The 20,661-nt window shown below is 32.6% G+C and overlaps 3 protein-coding genes across 3 annotated transcripts; 1 reads left to right on the top strand and 2 right to left on the bottom strand.

The window, feature by feature from the left end:
- Window positions 1-385: 385 nt before the first annotated feature.
- On the top strand, window positions 386-20,296 carry LOC130641280 (uncharacterized). Its single transcript, XM_057448017.1, has 6 exons — window positions 386-781; window positions 1,161-2,666; window positions 2,849-2,921; window positions 18,446-18,514; window positions 19,273-19,388; window positions 19,573-20,296. Exons 2-6 carry the CDS (start codon window positions 1,173-1,175, stop codon window positions 20,104-20,106), a joined length of 2,286 nt encoding a protein of 761 aa, XP_057304000.1. The 5' UTR covers window positions 386-781; window positions 1,161-1,172; the 3' UTR covers window positions 20,107-20,296.
- LOC130641283 (uncharacterized) lies at window positions 11,167-12,638 on the bottom strand. The gene is made up of 5 exons (XM_057448022.1): window positions 12,546-12,638; window positions 12,089-12,397; window positions 11,788-11,964; window positions 11,489-11,658; window positions 11,167-11,385 (listed from the first exon to the last, which is right to left on the bottom strand). Exons 1-5 carry the CDS (start codon window positions 12,619-12,621, stop codon window positions 11,167-11,169), a joined length of 951 nt encoding a protein of 316 aa, XP_057304005.1. The 5' UTR covers window positions 12,622-12,638.
- LOC130641282 (uncharacterized) lies at window positions 14,567-16,237 on the bottom strand. The gene is made up of 5 exons (XM_057448021.1): window positions 15,779-16,237; window positions 15,452-15,624; window positions 15,298-15,369; window positions 14,845-15,213; window positions 14,567-14,730 (listed from the first exon to the last, which is right to left on the bottom strand). Exons 1-5 carry the CDS (start codon window positions 16,027-16,029, stop codon window positions 14,597-14,599), a joined length of 999 nt encoding a protein of 332 aa, XP_057304004.1. The 5' UTR covers window positions 16,030-16,237; the 3' UTR covers window positions 14,567-14,596.
- Window positions 20,297-20,661: the final 365 nt, after the last annotated feature.

Genomic DNA, 20,661 nt, shown 5'->3' with positions numbered 1-20,661 from the left:
ACTGCATTTGAATATTCAATGTGGTGTTTCGTAACGCTATGAATGAGACTTTAAAGTTCTATCTGGAACGGTAGTTTTTAGGTGCTGCGGTTAATATTCTCCATGCACCGAAAACCTATCGCTCTGAAGTTAACACTGTTTTTAACTGTGTATATGCAGATAAATGTTTTTTTACTTTTACCCATTGAAAGCACTGATGATGGATATATTCTAAAAAGTTTTACTTTAAATTTTGTTTTTTATTCACCTTGTATTTGGTAAATACATTTGTATTTTTTTTCTGTTTGGAACATTTTTTGTTATAATAACAGTAAAAAAAGATTTACCTATCACTGAAAACTAGCTTCTGTTTTTAAACGCTTTATGTACCAGAGTTAAGAATAAAATTAAAAACAATGTTCGAAGGTTGGAGTGCTTACGTCTTCTTTTGTAAAAATTTAAGACACTATTTATATTCTACACAAAAAATATTGTTTTTGTTTTCAGCATTTTTTATCATTAAATTTTATTGTAACCTCTTAAGTGAAAAAAAAGAATAAAGGACTTTTTTATTGCACAAGTATTACGTTTTTCTGAATGGTGTGTATAACTGATTTTTGTACTACTTGAAAAATGTGAGAAATCCCGATCAAATTACTTTCAGTGCAGAGATATTTCAAATCTGGCTTATTTTTTTTATTAGGAAGACTCTTAATAACAAAATTATGAAATCATGACCCATTTGCAATGGTTTTGACGTGTTGGAAAATGGTATTTGAGATTTCATACTTTTAAAAAAAAGGTGACTTTACCATTGTTTGTAATTTTGATCTTCATTTCGATCTGTAACAAAACCTTAGAACTTACTTTTTGCATAACTTTTTATTAAGTTTACGATAGTGTAACTATTGACGTGTTTATTTTTATATAAGTGTATTGCTATTGAAGTTTGAATTGTGTAGCTTTTAAGCTCAATTTCTTTATGAATTAGGCTTCAAAGTCAATGTTTAACTTCTGGCAATCGAAACCCAACTATACCATAAATTTTTTTATATTTAAAACAACAAAGTCTGAGTTGTAATTCCTCTTGAGTTGATGTTTTGTCTCTACATTAATACAACGAGTTTCTGATAAGCTTCTTAATTATGTATTCTAAAACAGATGTTGTTTATTTCTTGTAGTGCAAATATAAAATGAATGCTGTTGAAACAAACGAGCAATTACACGAGCTACAGTGTAAGGTCAAATGTTTTTGTTGTATTGGCAAATACGTGCTCCTGTCCTTGTTAAGATGGATGTTGAAGAATGTGGATATTGCTAAAGAGGAAAGCCTTACTGACCCCTGTGAAGTATTTCCTAAAGTTTTAAAAAACTTTCAAGCTCATTATAATCTTCGGAAAGAAATCAAAAGCTTAGACTTTAACAACAACAAACACCTAATTACATCATCAGGGGATTTGACTGACATCAAGCCAAAAATTAAATGCAACTATTTTGATATAACATTGCTTTGTGATTTTCTAAGTAATATTCCTATATTCGCTTCTAATTCCAAGCCTTATGTGCCATTAAAACGTGACAGAATTATACATTCAGTTAAAATTCCCTGTACGAGCTTAAAAGTATGTTGTGGTATTTGCCTGAAATGCTTTTTGTGTTTCCACTGCTGTACATATAAGGCGAATAAAAAGCACGTGCTGATGATTAAAGCGTTGAAAGATGGTTACTCACATTTAGTACCAGAAGTATGTCAAAAAATTGAAACTAATCCGTCTGAGCAAGTTGCTTTGGATTTTCATCGAAATACTAAAGATGGTACAGATGCTATTGAGAAGTTATTAACCTTTTTACTAACAAAAGGTGAAATAAATCAAAAAAATTATGACATTAAAAAACTCAAAATTGAGTTAGTGCGTCTTACAACGAAAGACTTTTATTGGAATAATTTCGCTGGGTTAGTTAATCTAGAAGTACCGTACCTGCGATATTCATGTCCTGTCAATGTCAATTATTCCTTGCTAAAGTTAGGCCAAAATGAAATTTCTGTACTCCTAGAAAGATTTGAAATGTATGACTCAGAATGTTATAAATCATTCCGAGAGAATTTCATGAGAAAGGTTAGAAAGTTGTTGACCAACAAATTAACTGCCAGTGGTCGGATAGTACCATTTCAAATTAAACTGAAGGAAATGGACGTATATATTGAAAAAAGTAATTATATAAAAGCGACGCTACACATAGAATCAAGGGAAAATATTGTTCCAGACTGCTATACAGAAATGGATTCTGTGGAATCACAAAATTTGCGATCTGAACTACAGAAAGTATGTGAAGATGAGCTAAACAAAATATTGGAAAACGCGAATATTACAGTTTCTGTTGATTGCCGGGGGTGCAAATTTGCTTCAATTCATATATACTATAAGATATACAATCACAAGATAACATTGACCAATGGATTAAGAGATCTGATTAAAGATGGGTTTAGAAAGGTGATATCCATGCCGTCTGTATTAAAGATACTTGAAAATCATGATTTGCACTTTTGTACAGTTAACGTATCATTCGAAGACAGCACTCAGGAATTTGTTGTTGGTTTTACAGTCGTGAGTGATGATAAAACAGCTCTACAGCTGATTGAGGATGATTTGGTAGAAATAAAAGAGAAAGTAAAGAGGGAAATACAGGTTTGTGCTGTAACACTTTCATATCTTGAAGATTAATTGGTGGACAAAGATTTAAAAACCTTTTTAGGTTTTATTTTGACTGGAGTTGTTATCTTTTATTTTTATTTTTTCATAACTAATAATATCTTCACTACACTGTGAGATTTTTATATAACGCTTCTATGTGATATATATTTTTTTAGAAAGACTTTGCAGATATCTTTATGAAAAAACAAAAACAAAAGGGAATAACCAAGGCTGAGAATTTTGACTCATGTAAGACCGTATTTTTGTGTGTTTATGGTTAAATTTGGTCTGCTGATAGAATGCTAGTTAATCGAAGTTATGCTGACAAATTTAGGCAATCTACATCATAGTACTCATTGTCTGTCTGCAAACCGATATAATCGCACCTATAATCACCACCCAGCTGTTTATATATACCCCTTTGAAAGCTGACAGTCACAATGAATTGAGTTACGGTGATGTAATATGTAGGACATCATGATGTAGCACTAGGCTGAGAACATATTAACACTATTCGAAGTCTCAATCCACTTTTAAGCTTAGCAAAATTTATGAAAAGAAGACAAAGTAGGGTCATGTCGCTTTCTCGTAAAAGACATATATGTAACAATAATGATCGCATTTTACAGCCAGATCTGGGTTAAGAACGAAAAGCTGTAAATAGTTTTCAGAAATTTAAATATGACACTTTCATACGCTTTTGCAGATTGTTTAAGAACATAATAAAAACAATTTCAACAAAAAATAAGTACACCCAGCTTCAGTGATCTTATAAAAAAAAAACCTATTGTAAGATCAAAGAAAATTCACGAAAAAGTAAATTCGAATTTGTATAGTTATTATTCAACATAGTCACCTAAGAAAAATGGATATAATAGCGATAATGCAAAATGGATATTATATCCATATGCACGGGTTCATGAAATGAATATAATATCCATTTCTAGCGAAAATGGATATAATAGCTGATATCAGCTTTGTTATGTTTTCGTCAACTAATCAATCCGTTTATTGCAAAAAAGAAAGATGGTGTACTGAGCTGTGGAAGCCACAACTTCCTGATTTGAACGAATCCTATACTGCCCTTCCTTCGCAGTTGGCGACTTAAGGACCGTAAAAAGAAGTATTGTGAAATTATCCACAAAGATCTAGTTTAGCTATAGCCAGTCTGCTTAAATTTAAAAGGTCAGAGAGAAGAAGAAAGTGAAAAAAGGAATGGCTGTCTGGGTTGCAAAAGTTGTGATGGTGGTATGTTGTTAGCTAGCTAGCCAGCTATAAGCTAATAACGGATATCACTGATAGGTGTTTGATAACTCTTCAGAGAAGAATACCAGACGATGCTTTATAGCACAATCTTATATAACTATATGTCGATTTTTGTGTTACTTATAGTCTAATTTCTAGCTAAACACAGACAGTTTTCTTTGTTTAGTTTCAGCAACTGACATCTCCTCGTGTGGCATGCAATAATATGCTAGCTAGATCTTGCTAAAATAAAAAATTTCTAGCAGATTTTTCTTACAAAAGCATCATAGAGCACACATATGTTAGAGGACCACTGAAAATGTAAACAAAGAAATCTGCCTATATAGCTAGCTAGGGGCAGGCAACAAAATAGGTTTGTGACGCTTAGCGGGTTTTTTCAGCAAAAGGTGTAGTGGTCAGGGTTGAGATAAATTTGCTAAAGATATTTATTTCATGGTGAAAATCTGTTTAAGCATGAGTCATGGTCATGGCTTTTTTTCTTTGTGTTTTTGCTGTGCAGTTAAACCACAAAGGCAGAAGGTATGGGATAAAGTTTCTTGGTTATTTGAACAATGGCAAATGTCATCCATGACAGGTTCATTTTCCAGTATCAAATTCCGCTCTCTGCAAGCTTGTTACAAGGGTTTGTTCTGTCGATCAGAAGTTCAATGTGTATATAGTTAATTTTTGGGTGGATTCTGGGGTTAGGAATAAAAGTATCCATTAAGGGAGTGGCTGGGTGTGTGGGGATGTTAATAGACGAAATCTCCTAGGCGTAACAAACCTCGTTTGTTATGGCCCCTTATGTTTTTTGTTTTGACCACCCTCAAAATATGTTTGGTTGGTATTATTTCTAATTACAAAAGTGAGTCTGTCATATTTTATTCTCTGTTTTTATTGTGAGCGCTAACTGTACTTAGCTAGGCTCCATTTCAAGTTCATTTTTTTTCAGTTATTATTTCTGTGGTTTTTACTCTTTTTGCGCAAAACATATGTTTGTTTTGCAAAGTGGGAAAATAAAAAGGGTGTGTATGTCTGTATGTTTACAAAATTAAGTAATTGTTTTCACAATAGTCCGGGACATACAAAATATTTTAGTGCTGCCGTAAATATATTTATCAGGCTTATCAATAAGAAAATAACACCAGAAAAATACATCGTTTCCCAAGGTTACAATAATTTAAACTGGTCGAGCAATCTGAATAAATAGAATAAGATTATAAACGCATATTTTATCACAGTCTTTTTTATTTATTTTGGTTCTTTTTTACTGAAAATAATAAGAAAGAGAACATTGATTTCCATGTGAGATAAATTCATATTGCTCAGCCAGAATTTTTTTTTGGGGGGGGGGAATTAATGGCAAAACTAGTTTCTCATTTCTCAGAATTGAGTGAGCCTTTGCTCTCCCCTTATTGATAGCCCTGATTTACGCAGTTTGGTTCCAGGTAAGCTTTCCAAAATTTTTGTAATTTTAAGGTTGAATCTTATTTTATTTTAAAATTTTATTTGACAGACTGTTTCAATTTTTTTCAATTTGAAAATTGCTTTGGACTTTTTAATAGTGCAATAAACTAAAGCCAAAGAAATTTACAGGAGCTGTATTAGAATTAGGTGCTGTAGGAAAATTATGTTTTAGTGACACACCAAATTCAATTGTAAATATTTTAATATGAAGATTGTATATATAAATATATTCTTTGTAACAATGCTATTTGTTGTTTACTATTTGTTGTGGTATGTTATGTCAAAAGTTAATCTTTCCTAAAATTTCTTGTTTTCAAATGTATTAAACTTAAAGTTCCTAAAGTGCTCTTATCCCAATTAATATATTAAAAGTCTTAGACTGAATTACTATATTGCCTGCACCTCGTTTTACGTTTTGTGGTTGTTTTGTAAACACTAAAAACAAGACCATTTTCATCTTATACGAGGGAGCGTTTAAGTTTATAATTTGTTTCTGCAATAAGCATAACGTAAGCATTATTCTAAGTCTGCTTGTATTGTTTGGATAAGCATAGCCCAGCTTGATTTCGAATTTTTGCTTGCTCATGTAATGCGCTCTTTTACTTGTGGCGCGATGTTTTTATTTTATGAGTCACTTAAAAAAAGAATAAGAATTATACCGCAGTGGGGCTGAACCTTGAAAGTTATGCCGGAGTTCAGGATTAATATTAGGGCGGGGTTATCTTAAATTTCCCACGTCGCTTCTCGTGTTGACCCGCCGCTTAACTCGCCATTCTCAATGCGACGGAGAGCGTAGGTAGTATATACGCTATAGATACAAAAAACGGGCTTAAGGTTAGTCGGGGGAGCATTTTTTAATCAACAATGCATAAATTTAGTCGCATTCCGTCGGTCTCAATTAAAGAAATTTTCTTTACCTTCCCCGCTCCTATATTATTCAAAACTCAACAAAACTCAAAATGTGAGTATAGAGAAAAAGTTTGGTCAGGCGAACTACGGTAAGTTTTGCCAGCGGGAAATCTAGTTTCAGCCTTGGAGATATTCTTTCGTATACTAAGCCGTATTCCTCTATTATTCAGCAATGATAAACTTTTATATTTTTAAAATTATAAAAACATTTTTCTCTACCTCACTCTTCCAAGTTTTGGATGGAATAAGAGCCGATAACAATAGCGTTTTAGTGCAATATTTGGAGCCAAAATGAAAAAAAACTTGAATTCTTTTGGACAAACTCTGGGAAACAAAGAAAATACACACATTGTGAACTTCCATGCCAAACGTATTGCTATCAAAAATGAAAATAAACACGTACAAAATACATACAAAATAAAAATAAATCTATATACAAAAACTTTTTGTGCAAAAATATAAAAAAACCTGGACTGGAAGTTCTCAAGATACAACGGATAACAAAACGAAATTGCAATGATGATTAATGTTAAGAGCAAATCGCAATTTATAGTATAATGTCTATTGTCTGAACCTTAGATGGTGGCTGTAACTAGTGACAAGCTAATTTCCATGGGCTACCTGATAGGATGACAAATTATTAGACTGCAAAATCTGAAGAAACAAAAAGGTAAAACCTTTGAGAGTTCATTAAACTTTAAAGACTACAATAGAATTTTATATGTTATCAACAGCATTAGTGATCATATAACTTAGTGCAGAACTTAACCTATATACACCATGCTCGCATGCCATATCTACCAAAAAAAAATGCCCCAGTGGTTTACCCCTGCGGATTACATTTTTATAGATTATTCTACAGTTGTCACCCAATCCATACTCATTATTCGTTCCAGTTTGGTTAAACCAATTCCCATGAATAAAAGTCTTGGTTAATTTATTTATACGCATCAGCCAAAACTTTTCATCATCTTCCTCTGGGGCATAAACAGCCAAAATGTCATTTTTCTTTAAGTCATTTTTCGTAGGTGCTAAAACACACAATTGGATATGCTGAGTTCTAAGCATTTTATCGTATTAAGACACAATTTAAATTTAAAATTATATACCTTCCCTGACATCTATTACTGTCAATCCTGTAGAATTGTCTTCATTTTGATCAATAGCATCCACTGCTGAAAACAAATAATATATATTATATATATATATTATAATACCTGTATACATCTGTCTGTCAAAATGGTACCTTAAATAATGAGATACACGCAATGATGTATAAAGAACTTGTGAACTATGGATTTTTTCACTGGCCACCAACTATTACTTAAATATTGACTGTCTGTCATAAAACTAATCAAATATAAATTGATATTGTGACTTTCTGGATGTTGCTTTACATTTTATTTAGTGGGAGAATTTGCATGTCATATTTTGAAAATATATCAGTTAAATACTTACACTCCAATGCAACATCAGTTCTAAAATCTACCTTGTCTTCAGCAGTAGAGGAGCTGTTTAAAACTGAATAGAAATAATGCAGACATAAGAGCAATAAGTTGCAATTTACAATTTCAATAAAAATTTATACGCAACTCTTTAGTCCAAATTTATGTGGGTATCGAGAAATAAAACTAAAAAAATGCAAAAATTAATTTTCATGCAAGTAACCCAACTTACTTTGACAATTACTATCTGCATGTACGTTCATATCAAGTTCCACAGAGGTATGTGCATTTGTAGCTAAAAAAAATTGAATTTGAGCAATTTAAATGTTTAAACTAGATTTAACAATATATATATATATACAAAAAACCTAAGCGAATGAACTTTTACATTAAAATTTTTTTTTATTACCTTCGCTAGTGCCTGGCAGTTCCTCGTTTTGTAATTCTGGAGAAGTTACTTCAAGATTATTGGTTACTGAAATAAAATGTTCACAACGTCAAAAAGACAATTCTGTTGGTCACTTTCCTAACCCACTTTGAACAAGCTGAATTAAAAAAATGAAAGGAAGGGGAAGAATATAGAAATATCAAAACAAGATGATTGTCATTAAAATTGTCTTACCCTTATTACCTACAGCGTTCTGTTCATTTTCTTCTGTAACATTTTTTTTAAACTCATCTGAAAATAATATGTTTGGGATTCAAAATTTGTAAAAATGATGTGCACTGTTACACACAATGAAAAATTTACTATACCTTTTAAACTTTCCGCAAACACGCTTTGGATCAACTGACCAGAGTAACTCTCTTTTATGTCTGTTGCAAATCCTTCTGTGCTAAAAGATGTCAATGTCATCCTGCCAGAGGGATTCATCTTTCCATACAAAACTAATACGTGCATGTTGTGCTGCATGTTCAAAATATTTGCCTAAAAGAATATTGTTCACTGCAGATTTAAGTCAAATGGTTAAAACATTTTTAGAGAGGGGCCTGGGAATATAAACACACACAATAACAGTTGTTTATTACGAAAAATCAAAATATTTCTACAACCATAGTTGTCCATAGTTTTTTATTTATACCATGCTTAGGAATGAAGAAATAACATTACTTACCCTTTTTTCTAACAATTGGATTTGGTCGTTCCGGGTCGTGTTTTTAGGAATGTTTAATGCACGCTTCCTACTTTTCTTTTCAAATTTTTCACCACATTGTCGGCAGTGACCACAAGCAGATGCATTCAAGGTAGAACAATTGGGGCAAATCTAAAAATTAAAATGCATGTTTATATGAGAAATAGGGCAAGTCAACAAAAATTTCTTGTTCTCCTTGTGGAATCATATTAAGTAACCTACCTTGCTTCCAAATGGCTTTTTGGAATCTGTTTTGCCATCACTAACTGCATATTTTGCAGACGAAGCTGACTTTGCTGACGCAATTGACTTTATTGACGAAGCTGATGTCGCTGACGAAGCTGATGTCGTTGACGTAGGTTCTGTCGCTAACATAGCTGATATTGTTGACGTTGTCATTGACAATACTGACGTTAAAGATGTTGACATTTTTTTTCTATAAAACAAAACACTAATGAGAAAACAAATCAAGTATGGCTTCAGAAAAACTAGCAGCTCACACAAGAAAATTAAGAATGAAGTAAAAGAAAGTAAAAATACTATCATACAACGCTTAAAAAACATTTCTGCCCAAAAATCCCTACCTCTGCTAAAAAGATGGTACAGATTCACAGCAATCAAGTTTCTTCACGTGGAATCAAAAAGAGAGAGTGGAACTGTTTTCTTCATAGAGCTTATTCAAAACAATACCTTGAAGTTGATTGGCTATCTAGCGTTTCTCAGGCGCGGGGTGGGGGAACTACCTGGGACCAAAGTTTCGCTGTTGGCTCCTCTGCTGGGGGATGGAGTTTGTTTCACAGATTCAAACTTCACACATAAGGAAAAGTTATAAAATTTCCGGTGAACTTAAATTTCACTGATAGAAAATAAATTCTCCGAAAATGGAATGCCCAGTACTCGTACGGTTAAGATGGTTCGGCAAGATCCAGCGTACGTCAAATCATAAATCCAATTCTTCGCTAGTATCCACGTCTTGTTTGAATTTTTTGATAGAGATACAAATACCCCAAAAATGGAAGGTCGAGTTGAACTCGTACATCAAGGGACATCAAATCAGAAATTCAATTCTTCGCTAGTATCCACGTCTTGTTAGAATATTTGGATTCAGACACAAATACTCCGAAAATGGGAGGACGAGTTGAACTCGTACACGTACGTCAAATCATAAATCCAATTCTTCGCTAGTATCCACGTCTTGTTAGAATATTTGGGTTTAGACACAAATACTCCGAAAATGGGAGGACGAGTTGAACTCGTACACTTACGTCAAATCAGAAATTCAATTCTTCGCTTGTATCCACGTCTTGTTAGAATATTTGGATTCAGACACAAATACTCCGAAAATGGGAGGACGAGTTGAACTCGTACACTTACGTCAAATCATCAATCCAATTCTTCGCTAGTATCCACGTTTTGTTTGAATTTTTTGATAGAGACACAAATACCCCAAAAATTGAAGGTCGAGTTGAACTCGTACACGTACGTCAAATCAGAAATTCAATTCTTCGCTTGTATCCACGTCGTGGGTTAATTTTTGGATTCAGACACAAATACTCCAAAAATGGAAAGTCGAGTTGAACTCGTACACGGACGTCAAATCAGAAATTCAATTCTTCGCTTGTATCCACGTCTTGTTTGAATTTTTTCATAGAGACACAAATACCCCAAAAATTGAAGGTCGAGTTGAACTCATACACGTACGTCAAATCAGAAATTCAATTCTTCGCTAGTATCCACGTCGTGGGTTAATTTTTGGATTCAGACACAAATACTCCGAAAATGGAAGGTCGAGTTGAACTCGTACACGTACGTCAAATTATAAATCCAATTCTTCGATGGTATCCACGTCTTGTTTGAATTTTTTGATAGAGACACAAATACCCCGAAAATGGAAGGTCGAGTTGAACTCGTACACGTACGTCAAATCAGAAATTCAATTCTTCGCTAGTATCCACGTCTTGTTAGAATATTTGGATTTAGACACAAATACTCCGAAAATGGAAGGTCGAGTTGAACTCGTACACGTACGTCAAATTATAAATCCAATTCTTCGTGAATGTTTGAATAATATACTGTTTACATACTTTACTCTTTTTGTTAAAAATACAATTATATATAAACACAGAAAGATACTAAAATCTCCTTGGAGTTAAAAACTCATGCGAAATTAAGAAGTCATGTTTTACGTAGCAAAAGAACCCCATGGTAGAATTCGAAGAATGCAAATATTAGGAAATTGCTAAAAGGTGTAAAAACGGCAATCCAAAAACAAATAAGTTATTTATTTACAACTAATTACTCGTATTCGTTTTCTGAAATCGAATCATCACTAATATCATCATCACTATCAAGGTCATTGTCGGAATCATCTTCATCAGTCAATTCTTCTACACTATAGGTACTGTCGGTATTCGTCTTCATTATGTCCAAAAAATGTTGGTAACCATTCAATAATTGTTTTTTTGCAAATCGTACACCTTTTTTTATGAAGAGAATTTTCGATTGGGATATCACCTAAAACGTAAAATTTCACGGCTTACTAATTTACACAAAAAAGAGAGTGTAATCTCTTAAATTAAATGTTTGATCAGTTATGCTGTGCAGGTAAATGACTAACATTTGGAGTCTGTTGAATCACTTTCGTAGATTCTTCAAGTTTAACAATCACGTTTTTGTAATACGACAGATAGTTTGTCATTTCTCTTTGCAAAATTTCGATTTCTTCTTCGCATCGTTTTATCAGTTCAAAAAGAATGACAACAGAACGTTTAAAGTTCATCGATAATCCTGAAACATAAAAACAAAATAATATGAGGCAATAAACATAATAAAAAATGCACACACCATACATTCAATGATTTAATGTGTCACAGAGAGTACAAAGGCAAACACAAAGTAACATTTTATTTGCAGTACCTTCATGACCTTCCTCTTCTAGCCACGGAAAGTCAAAGTTGTCTCTTCCAACATCTACATTAATTGTAGCCACACCCACTTCATCAGCAACTTGATTATATTTCCTGATAAATTCGCTAAGTTTTTTTTTCTCTTCAGACGTTTTAAGTCGAATTCTTTTTCTCATTTTACAGGAGTCTATGAAAGTAAAGTTCCACACGTATTATAAAACTTTATTGTTCCAAAATTTTTGACCACAAATATAAAACTCGGAGTTTAATAGATATTTATCATCCATACATATAAAGAAGAAAATAAGGACCTGCTAACTTTGACATCTGCATGTTACTTTGGGCTATGCCAGAATATGCTTTTTCGGTTTCATCTTGGAAGATCTGCAGAAACTTCCTTTTTATAGGAACAACATCGTCCAAGGTAGGTTCAGATGATACTTTAGATCTGAGAAACGTTGCTCTTTCGAAATTTTGTTGATTTGTGTTTCGCAGATAAGGTGTGCCAATTAACAATTCTGTTAGTTCCTTAGATAAAATATCACTTGTCCCTAGATAACAAGATAACACGACCAACTCTTCCATTTCAGTGAAGATTTTCCTGTTGTCATTCTGGGATTCTGCAATATTTGAATATATAGTAAATTGATAAAAACACTATGAATTGAAAAGAGAGACAATCAATAAAATCTTTATGTATAGCCTAGTATAAAAACACATTAACACGTGAAAAAGTAATTTTGAAAGCAATAAAAATATCAATATAACCTTTAGCCCAAAAAATAAGTTCTTCTTTCCATTTTAATATAATCTGTTCCTGAAACGCACACCCCTTTCCCATCATTTTATCTTCCAGCTGTGTTTTCGATAAAGCCAACAACTTTTTTGTCTAACACAATAAAGAAAACTGGATTAATTTAATAGCCATTAATAACTGTTCAATTATTTTTCCATCTTTATTTGCCTTATTTACCAGTTTTTACATGCTGGATGTTGTGCTAGCATTTATTCTTTATAACATTATTATATAAGGGTAATGACAACAGTATAACATTGCAAGGGCCTTTAAATCCTACCTTAAAGAATTTCTTTTTTAAGGTGGATGATAATTTGATGACTTTCTGACGATTCCAAGACAATACCATGCAGGTAATTGTATCATTTCGAACTATGGTGAGAGACTCTCGAAGGTAGGGCAAGCATTACAATGAATGAAACAAGAAATCTTCCTGGTCATTACCATATTCATAATAGTAAATGTTTCCAGTTAATTGTTTTTATTCTAGATTAACATACCTTCACGCAACTGATGCTTTGTTGAATTTCCTAAACGAGACAAATAACTGTTGACCTGCTCCACCTCCTCACCAGTTGTCAAACCTGTGCCACTCGTCATACGACCGTCCCAGAGTATCTATTAATTGATAATAAAAATGTTATTACACAACAATAAATATGTGTTATTTTTATTGTACTAGGATAAATTTAAGAACATAAAACAAAAAATAAAATAAAAAACATATCTCGTTGTGATACAAATTTTTCATAAACATAACCTGAGAAATTTAAATGTACCTGACACGATGATGAATGTGCCTTTGCATGCATAACTGATAATGCTGGAGTCATAGATCGGCTGAGGTTCACATCAACATCTGCTAACCATGGATAATATTTGCAAGCAACATCACACCAAAAATACTTTACTTTATTTAAAGTCATAAAGGAAGATTGTAGGTGATATGAGTATGCAAATATTTCTCCCTGAGTCATATTCAGTCCCTTTTGAGCAACACAGTGTCTGCATGCACAATAACTCAGTCCAGTAACATCTAATTTGTTATTATGCTTTGCAGTGTTCTTAGCAGCCCTCCAGACAGTGTTACCACAGTCATTCTTAGTCTAAATTTTAAATTTAGTGTTTTAATTAAAAAAAAATCTTGAAAAATTTCCACAAATTTCAAAACTACATTAAAGAGTTCCAAGAAAATGAAAAAAAAGAAAAAATGTTTTCATTTAAGCACACACCTTTACATAACACCGGACTTCTTTGAATATACATTGTCTACCGTTTTTTCCACACATTCCGAATCACAAATAAATAAATCTTGATAGAACGATGGCCCAGAGCTGAAATATTGTACGCAAATCTAAACTACTCCAACACACTTCTTGAGGTAAATGAATTCAAATTGATAAAAATTTACTTGGAAAAATGAATATAACAATACCAACCTTTTATTACCAGCAGATTTGTAGCGATACAATTTGTTGTTTCCATCTACATGACAAGAATGTTGATCATTATGACACGAAGGACATTCCATCCAATTTTTCTGCTGCAGCATGTCCATCTTATGCATGCAAAATTTGTATTCTCTCCAAGATGTACAGAATGCAGTGTTGTTTATGCTTGAGGACTGAAATTTAAAATTAAATCAAAAGTTTTTTGCATACAATTTATATGTTTCATTTCAAGACTCTTAAACTCACCCGACCATTATCTGTAGATAACATTTTGAGTGTTGATAATAAACTATGCTCTGATGAACCTGGCATCCTTTGTTGAAGTTTGGTTAAAAATTCCAACAAAGCAATATCAATGATTGTGTTAATGCGTTTTACAGTCATTGGCCAATAATTGCTTTCAACAATGCTTTCTATTGTCAATGGATCGAAGGTAGCTGAGCATTGGACACAAATGCAGGAAAAACCAAACAAATCGTAACGTCATCTAAACATTGATATTTACACTAATTAATATACATGTACTTTAACATTGTTTCTGCAAAAAATGTGTTTATCAAATAAATGCAATGTTAACAAAATATCAGAAAACAATTGTTACCTTTAAATGAAATAACAGATATAATACGACTGTTGTCAGTTCTTTTATGGAAAATAGAAGAACCACACTGTGGACAACTCTTTACTGCCAGTGGTACATGCTTTTCTGAATATCAAAACATTAATTTTGTACAGTCATAGCAAGTATAGATATTAGCATGCACAGAAGTGGTGCTTTATTCCAACAATGATGCACATAATATCTATATATACACTTTACCAAATTCGATTAAATTTCCATTGAAATCAATTGACTGTATTGGTTTTAACTCAACCATTTCTCCATTAACATAACCAATGCGATCATGAAATGGTTGATGTGAATGTAGCATCTCATCACAGACAATACAAAGGTGTTTGTACTGCTTACAATCCATACAGATCACAGAACACTCAGCTTCATGACAGTTAGTGCATGAACTATGCCCTGGATTTTGTGATAGCATAAATGCTTTGTGCAACTGCTCACGTTCTGCTATGAAAGATGTTTGAAATCTACTTGCTCTTTCAGCCCAGGTTATAGGAGCTTTCCGGTTTGTTGAAATTTCGCCCAAAAATTTCTCTGATAATTGCAGTTGTCTGTTTAAAGCTAAAGTAAAACATATATAAACTAAAACTCGAAATGACACCAAAGCTTCAATGAATTCACATTTATATATGAATACACCCCAACCTTCTTCGCTGTTTTCCATAACATATTCAGGCATACTGGGTGTTTCGCAGACATCCATTTGTAATTGTGGAGCTAAAGTTTATTGTAAATTTCAGGTTAAACATATTGCAGAAATAAATACATCTTTCAATACTTCTCACAAATTTCAACTTACCAGTCAATTCAATTTTTTTATCCCTTTCATTTACTAACTTCACTGGTCTCTTAGATTTGTAAGTTCCACTCCTTGACATCACAAAGGGAACTATCTTTTTCTTTAATGACACACTTTTCTTCTTCTTTTCATTTAGAAGTGCGACCATACTTGATGTTAATAAGGATTGTTTACTTAAATAAAATGACATAAATCTAAAAAGGCTATTATAACCGGACTATACTCGTACTCCGATAAAGTTGTAGGCACAATGTTTAATAGAAGATATATTAATTCAATCAAAAATAATATATTTCATACAATTTACATGCTAATTTATGTTCTTACCCTAATTTTGAACTTGCAAAGCATGGTGTACTATTACTACTAATAAAAGAATCAGAACTGGCAGAATTTGACGTTGAAGACGTGCGGCTATCCATTGATCTTTCTAATTTTGCTTGGTAGATTGCTTTGAGAATATTGGGATCTTTAAAAACCCTGCCTTCCTCTTCTTGCATTTTTAACAATAAGTGACGACTAGGTACAGACAAATAGTCACTCAGCTTCTGACCACCAGCTTTTTTCTTTGGTCCCATCTCGATTTTAGTTTTTACCTACTATAAAGAAAGTTTAGTCAGAAAGATAATTTACCACGTTTTTCTAATACGGATCAAGACGCAAAAGCCCCTGCAAGAAAGAAAAGCAAGGGACTATCACAAAATACATTTTTTAACTGTACTAGGCTACTAGCAAAATTATGTGATTAAGCTGAGGCAGTCTATAAGATTTTTCTTTTCTTTATTTTTTTTTTGTTCTAATGGCCACAGTGGAACTGTTCTGCCCGGATAATGAACATTGGCCTGATTAAGTACGGCAGCTTGCCCCGGTTAAGAACAGGGCAGAAAATACATAATCAGGGCAACATAATCGGGACAGGCCGGCTTATTACTCAAAAAATATTATTTGGCACTTATAAAAGGAACATAATCAGGGCAGTTTATATACGACAGTGTAATATTATTTCTCACTTATTATAGAACGAACATAATCGGGGCAGGCCGACTTATGTATGACAGTCAAATATTATTCGACAATTATAGGACTTAAATAACACAAATATAATTGGGGCTGACTGCTTTTATATCATTCGTGGCAAATACTAAATTTTGGGATTCGCAAGTTTAATAACTTTTCACCAAAATTAATTCCCGCAAAATGAATAATTTAGGTTCCGTGAAATTTAGTTGCTTCAAAGTATATTATATTAAAATGTATTTACTACAAGGGTAGTTTATACTAAGAATTACGTCGACACTTTTTTATTTCGCCATGTCTAGTTTTTAGGGGTGTTCTATCTTCCAGAGAATGTTTAATTTACAAAAGCTTGAAGAAAATGCCAATCACAGCCTGTCTCCCAGCTATTTATATCAGCGTTCATAATCCATTCACCACGACATAACAGTGCAAAAAAAACATAATCGGACCGTGCGTACATAATCCGGCTGTCCCGGTTGTAAACAGGTCGTTTTCGCAATCTGGGCAGAACAGAACAATCCCCTAATTATAGGTTTTTGTGATTATTATTATTTTTCCTAAACCATTTATATAATAACAGATAAACCTCTGATAGTTTTTACTTCTTGTTGGGTTTAAAGAAGGTTGCTTATAATTTCGTGATCTGACAAAAGACAACAATTTAAAAAATATTTTCAGTGTAATTAGTGAAGTGGTGTGGTGCTAGTTTTTACATGCCATATCATTAGCTATCCTGCATCGATAGATGAGTTGTGAGTGTTTATGTGCGTGCATCCTCACAGGCAATAGAAGAACAAGAAAGAACACAAGGAAAATTGAGTACTCCCTGTATCAGCCCTGAATATCACCGACTGTGATATTTTTTAGCTAGCTAAGCCAAGAAGAAGAGGGCTTATTTATATTATTTTTAGACCCTTACTAGCTATGTTCCTGCCTTGTTATCCAATGAAGTCACCGTAAATGTATCCCATAGCTAGTTAGCTATAGGTAGCTAATATTGCTGTTTAAAAAAAGTACAAAAGAAAAAAAATGGGCAGATATGGGATGGAGTTGTCTTTACAATAATTGCCACACCAACACCTACTAAGAGTCAGGACATCTAGTTGCTTCTTATGCAGAAACTTCTAACCAACAAAAAATACATAAATCAACACTACATTATCACAAAACACACTTGAATTGACCTTATTCTAATCTAGAAGCAAACGCAAAAAAGAGAACCGTCTTCGTTGGCCAGGTTTGTTTCGCAGTTCCGAAACTCTCTCCAAACAGCCTCGTATCCATAACTAAAACCTCAATGTGCTATTATTGGGACGCTGCCAGTTCTCGTCGTTTCAAATTCAATATTATATCCATTTTCTCTAGAAATGGATATTATATCCATTCTAATATCTCCGTACATATGGATATAATATCCATTTTGCATTATCGCTATTATATCCATTTTTGTTAGGTGAGTATGTTGTATTATTATAATTCGTTTCATAATCCACTTACAAAAACGCCTTGAAATTAACCTGTCTTCTCATCATAAGTTTATTAATATCTTAAAAAAAGCGCGAATAATTAATAGTTCTTTAATGAAATAAACAACGCAATGTTAATTCTCCGCTTATAACAAAGAAACTGCATCGATGGAACAATAAAAGTTAATTATCCATGACTAGATAGAAGTAATAAGATTAGTTAGTTCAACTCTGCCAAAACGTGAAAAAATGCTCCTAAGTTAGCTATTAAAAACTAAAAGTACTAACTAATCTGTAAGTGATCGCGTTTTAGTTAATGTTAGACATTATTCATGCGTAGAATTGCGTAACTTTATAAATTTAGCATTTAAAAATAAGAGAGAAAATAATAACACAAAAGAAGGCAAATAAAAAAACTCATTTTTTATTTAACATTAAATGACTGTGTTAATGAAAGATAACAAAAATGTATGAGCAAATTTAGGTTAATTTTGATTATTTTTTACTCTAGTCATTCAAGGAAATCAATTGGACAGAACAGAAGATGAAGATTTGATCGAACGCATTAATGAACGAAAAGGTATTTGAATTTTCTTTATTTTTACAAAAAAACAAATTAACCAAAAAAAACAAACGAGATTATGTTAACAAAAGTTAATTGCTTAACAATGAAGAATGGGATCATCTATGTTTTAGCAGGCTACAAATTTGGGGGTTAAAAGTACCTGCAGATATAGATCATTGTGAATTTTATTTTGTATAGTGAAGATGGGAGGGTTTTTTGTTACATCACACATGTGATAGGACCGATAAGCCACTCTGAAGCTCTGCTCTTTTTATATCAGCATTCTCTCTTTTTCACCCCTCAAATTTCTTCCCTAACCCATTTAATTTTACATCCTATTTCGTAATTGTATGCACCCCGTAATTGTATGCCAATTTGATATTGCCTCGGCAAATATAATACAAAATGACAAAAGGTTATGAATGGTGAACAAAATATCTAAACATAACTTGTACAATAATTTAGGAATAAAAATATTATCACCCTATTTTTAAACAATAAATTAGTAAAGGCTCCCTCAATAAGTTCAAACACTAAAATTTCAGCACATCATTTTCATGTAAATTTTGCGGATGTGTAATTCATAAGTAAAGCAAGTAAGAAAGATTTGATTCTTTGAATCAATTAGTACATTAGCGGCGGAGCCACAGTTCGATTTTTTCATAGGCATGTAATGCGATTTTGAGAATTGAAATTTTTCAGCTTTTGTTTTGTTTCTTTTTGTGCACGAAGATTAAAAATTACTTTTTTTTTCGGTTATTTTATTTTCGTAGAGGCGGAAACAAGGTTAAAGTCAGTTGAAGCAGTTGAAGCTTGCTACATTGCATACATCGCGTCTAGAAATAGAATTAAGAATCTGCTGCACGATGAACTTAGGCGAAGTCGAATGGTTTGTATTTACTTATTGTTTTAAGCATTCGGAACTTTAAAATTAGTTTTTTTTATGACCGCTTTTACTACCCGAACTATTAAAGTGCCACATATTAAACATGAAAATGCCCAACGCGTTACTTAATTTCCAAACCTAATGTTGTTATCTTTTACAAACCCATTATGTGCTATCTTCTTTTTAGGCTGAACACGACTGGTGCAACATATGTGCAACTTCATTTTGTGAATGGAAAACAACTGCAATTAATTCTTCCAAAGTTAAAGAATTACTACATAAAGATCGTACCATTTTTGACGATCTTGAGAGATCACTTGCTGCTTGTGATGACAATGATTTAAAACGCATTATATTTGAATTGGAAGGCAATTTTAGTATTGAGCACCGATATTATATTTTGGAAAGAGTAAAGGGACTATTAAAAGATAAAACCATGGACTATCAAAAGCATGTTATATATCGGTTCCTATCTTTGATTAAGTTTTTAAAAAAACCAGCTACAAGTCGATTATTATCTGTAGTTGACATAGAATTGTCCAATTCTTGGCAGGCTGGTGTTTTTGTTGTACCGCATGACTTCTTCACAATACTAAATAATACTGAAGTAATTAAAAATGGAGACATTTTGAAAATTAAACATTTTTTATCTGTAATTAGATCTCCGAGTATGAAGGAAGTGAAGGTTGCATTCGAAAAATGGAAGTATGAGCTGATCTAGAAAAATTGGAGCAGCGAACTGTTGGAGAAAATTGACTAAAGGCATGTATTACATTCAGTAACTTTTTGTCTTTACAAAAGAGACAAGGATTTAAACTTTCTTAAATTTTTATTAGAAGTGTATATAATAATTATTATGAATTTATTATGCTAAACGTGAATAAAAATGTAAAGCACAAATCTAAAACCAACTTTACATAAACTTTTAATTTACCAAAAAAATCCATCCTCAAAACTCAAATTTTGTCAAATTGCTAAAATATTGTTGGGAACACAAATTTCTTCTATAAATAAGATAGTTTAGTTGTTTTTTACACTTGATCTTGGAAAACAGCCATTTTGGAAAAGACTCCTAGAAAAACAGCAAAGTGTGATAAGGGGGACTTGCAAAGTGCGACAAATAAAGGATTAAAGATTGCCATAGACTTGGGATAACAAAATATGACAAAATGGGTTACGATAGAATTACAAAGTAGGACAAAATCGGATAGTGCATTAAGATTAAAAAGTGCGACGGAATTACAAGGTGACACACTACACTTTAATTTTTTATAAA

This window comes from Hydractinia symbiolongicarpus, chromosome 4 (genome assembly GCF_029227915.1).
Source record: "Hydractinia symbiolongicarpus strain clone_291-10 chromosome 4, HSymV2.1, whole genome shotgun sequence".
NCBI classification, from domain to species: Eukaryota; Metazoa; Cnidaria; class Hydrozoa; order Anthoathecata; family Hydractiniidae; genus Hydractinia; species Hydractinia symbiolongicarpus.
The sequence above is the reverse complement of the archived record's forward strand: the minus strand, read 5'-3'. Positions and strand labels throughout refer to the sequence as shown.

What these genes read in the sequence shown, in the direction of transcription:
- LOC130641280 (XM_057448017.1), top strand. Translation starts at nt 1,173, where the DNA reads ATGAATGCTGTTGAAACAAACGAGCAATTACACGAGCTACAGTGTAAG. An exon ending in GGCTGAGAATTTTGACTCAT is followed by an intron (nt 2,922 to 18,445) that starts GTAAGACCGTAT and finishes TTTTTACTCTAG; the next exon opens with TCATTCAAGGAAATCAATTG. An exon ending in ACGCATTAATGAACGAAAAG is followed by an intron (nt 18,515 to 19,272) that starts GTATTTGAATTT and finishes TTATTTTCGTAG; the next exon opens with AGGCGGAAACAAGGTTAAAG.
- LOC130641283 (XM_057448022.1), bottom strand. Translation starts at nt 12,621, where the DNA reads ATGATGGGAAAGGGGTGTGCGTTTCAGGAACAGATTATATTAAAATGG. An exon ending in AGAAGAGGAAGGTCATGAAG is followed by an intron (nt 11,659 to 11,787) that starts GTACTGCAAATA and finishes TTTATGTTTCAG; the next exon opens with GATTATCGATGAACTTTAAA. An exon ending in TGATTCAACAGACTCCAAAT is followed by an intron (nt 11,386 to 11,488) that starts GTTAGTCATTTA and finishes TTTACGTTTTAG; the next exon opens with GTGATATCCCAATCGAAAAT.
- LOC130641282 (XM_057448021.1), bottom strand. Translation starts at nt 16,029, where the DNA reads ATGGGACCAAAGAAAAAAGCTGGTGGTCAGAAGCTGAGTGACTATTTG. An exon ending in TAAAAAAATTGAATTGACTG is followed by an intron (nt 15,370 to 15,451) that starts GTAAGTTGAAAT and finishes AATAAACTTTAG; the next exon opens with CTCCACAATTACAAATGGAT. An exon ending in TATGGAAAACAGCGAAGAAG is followed by an intron (nt 15,214 to 15,297) that starts GTTGGGGTGTAT and finishes GTTTTACTTTAG; the next exon opens with CTTTAAACAGACAACTGCAA.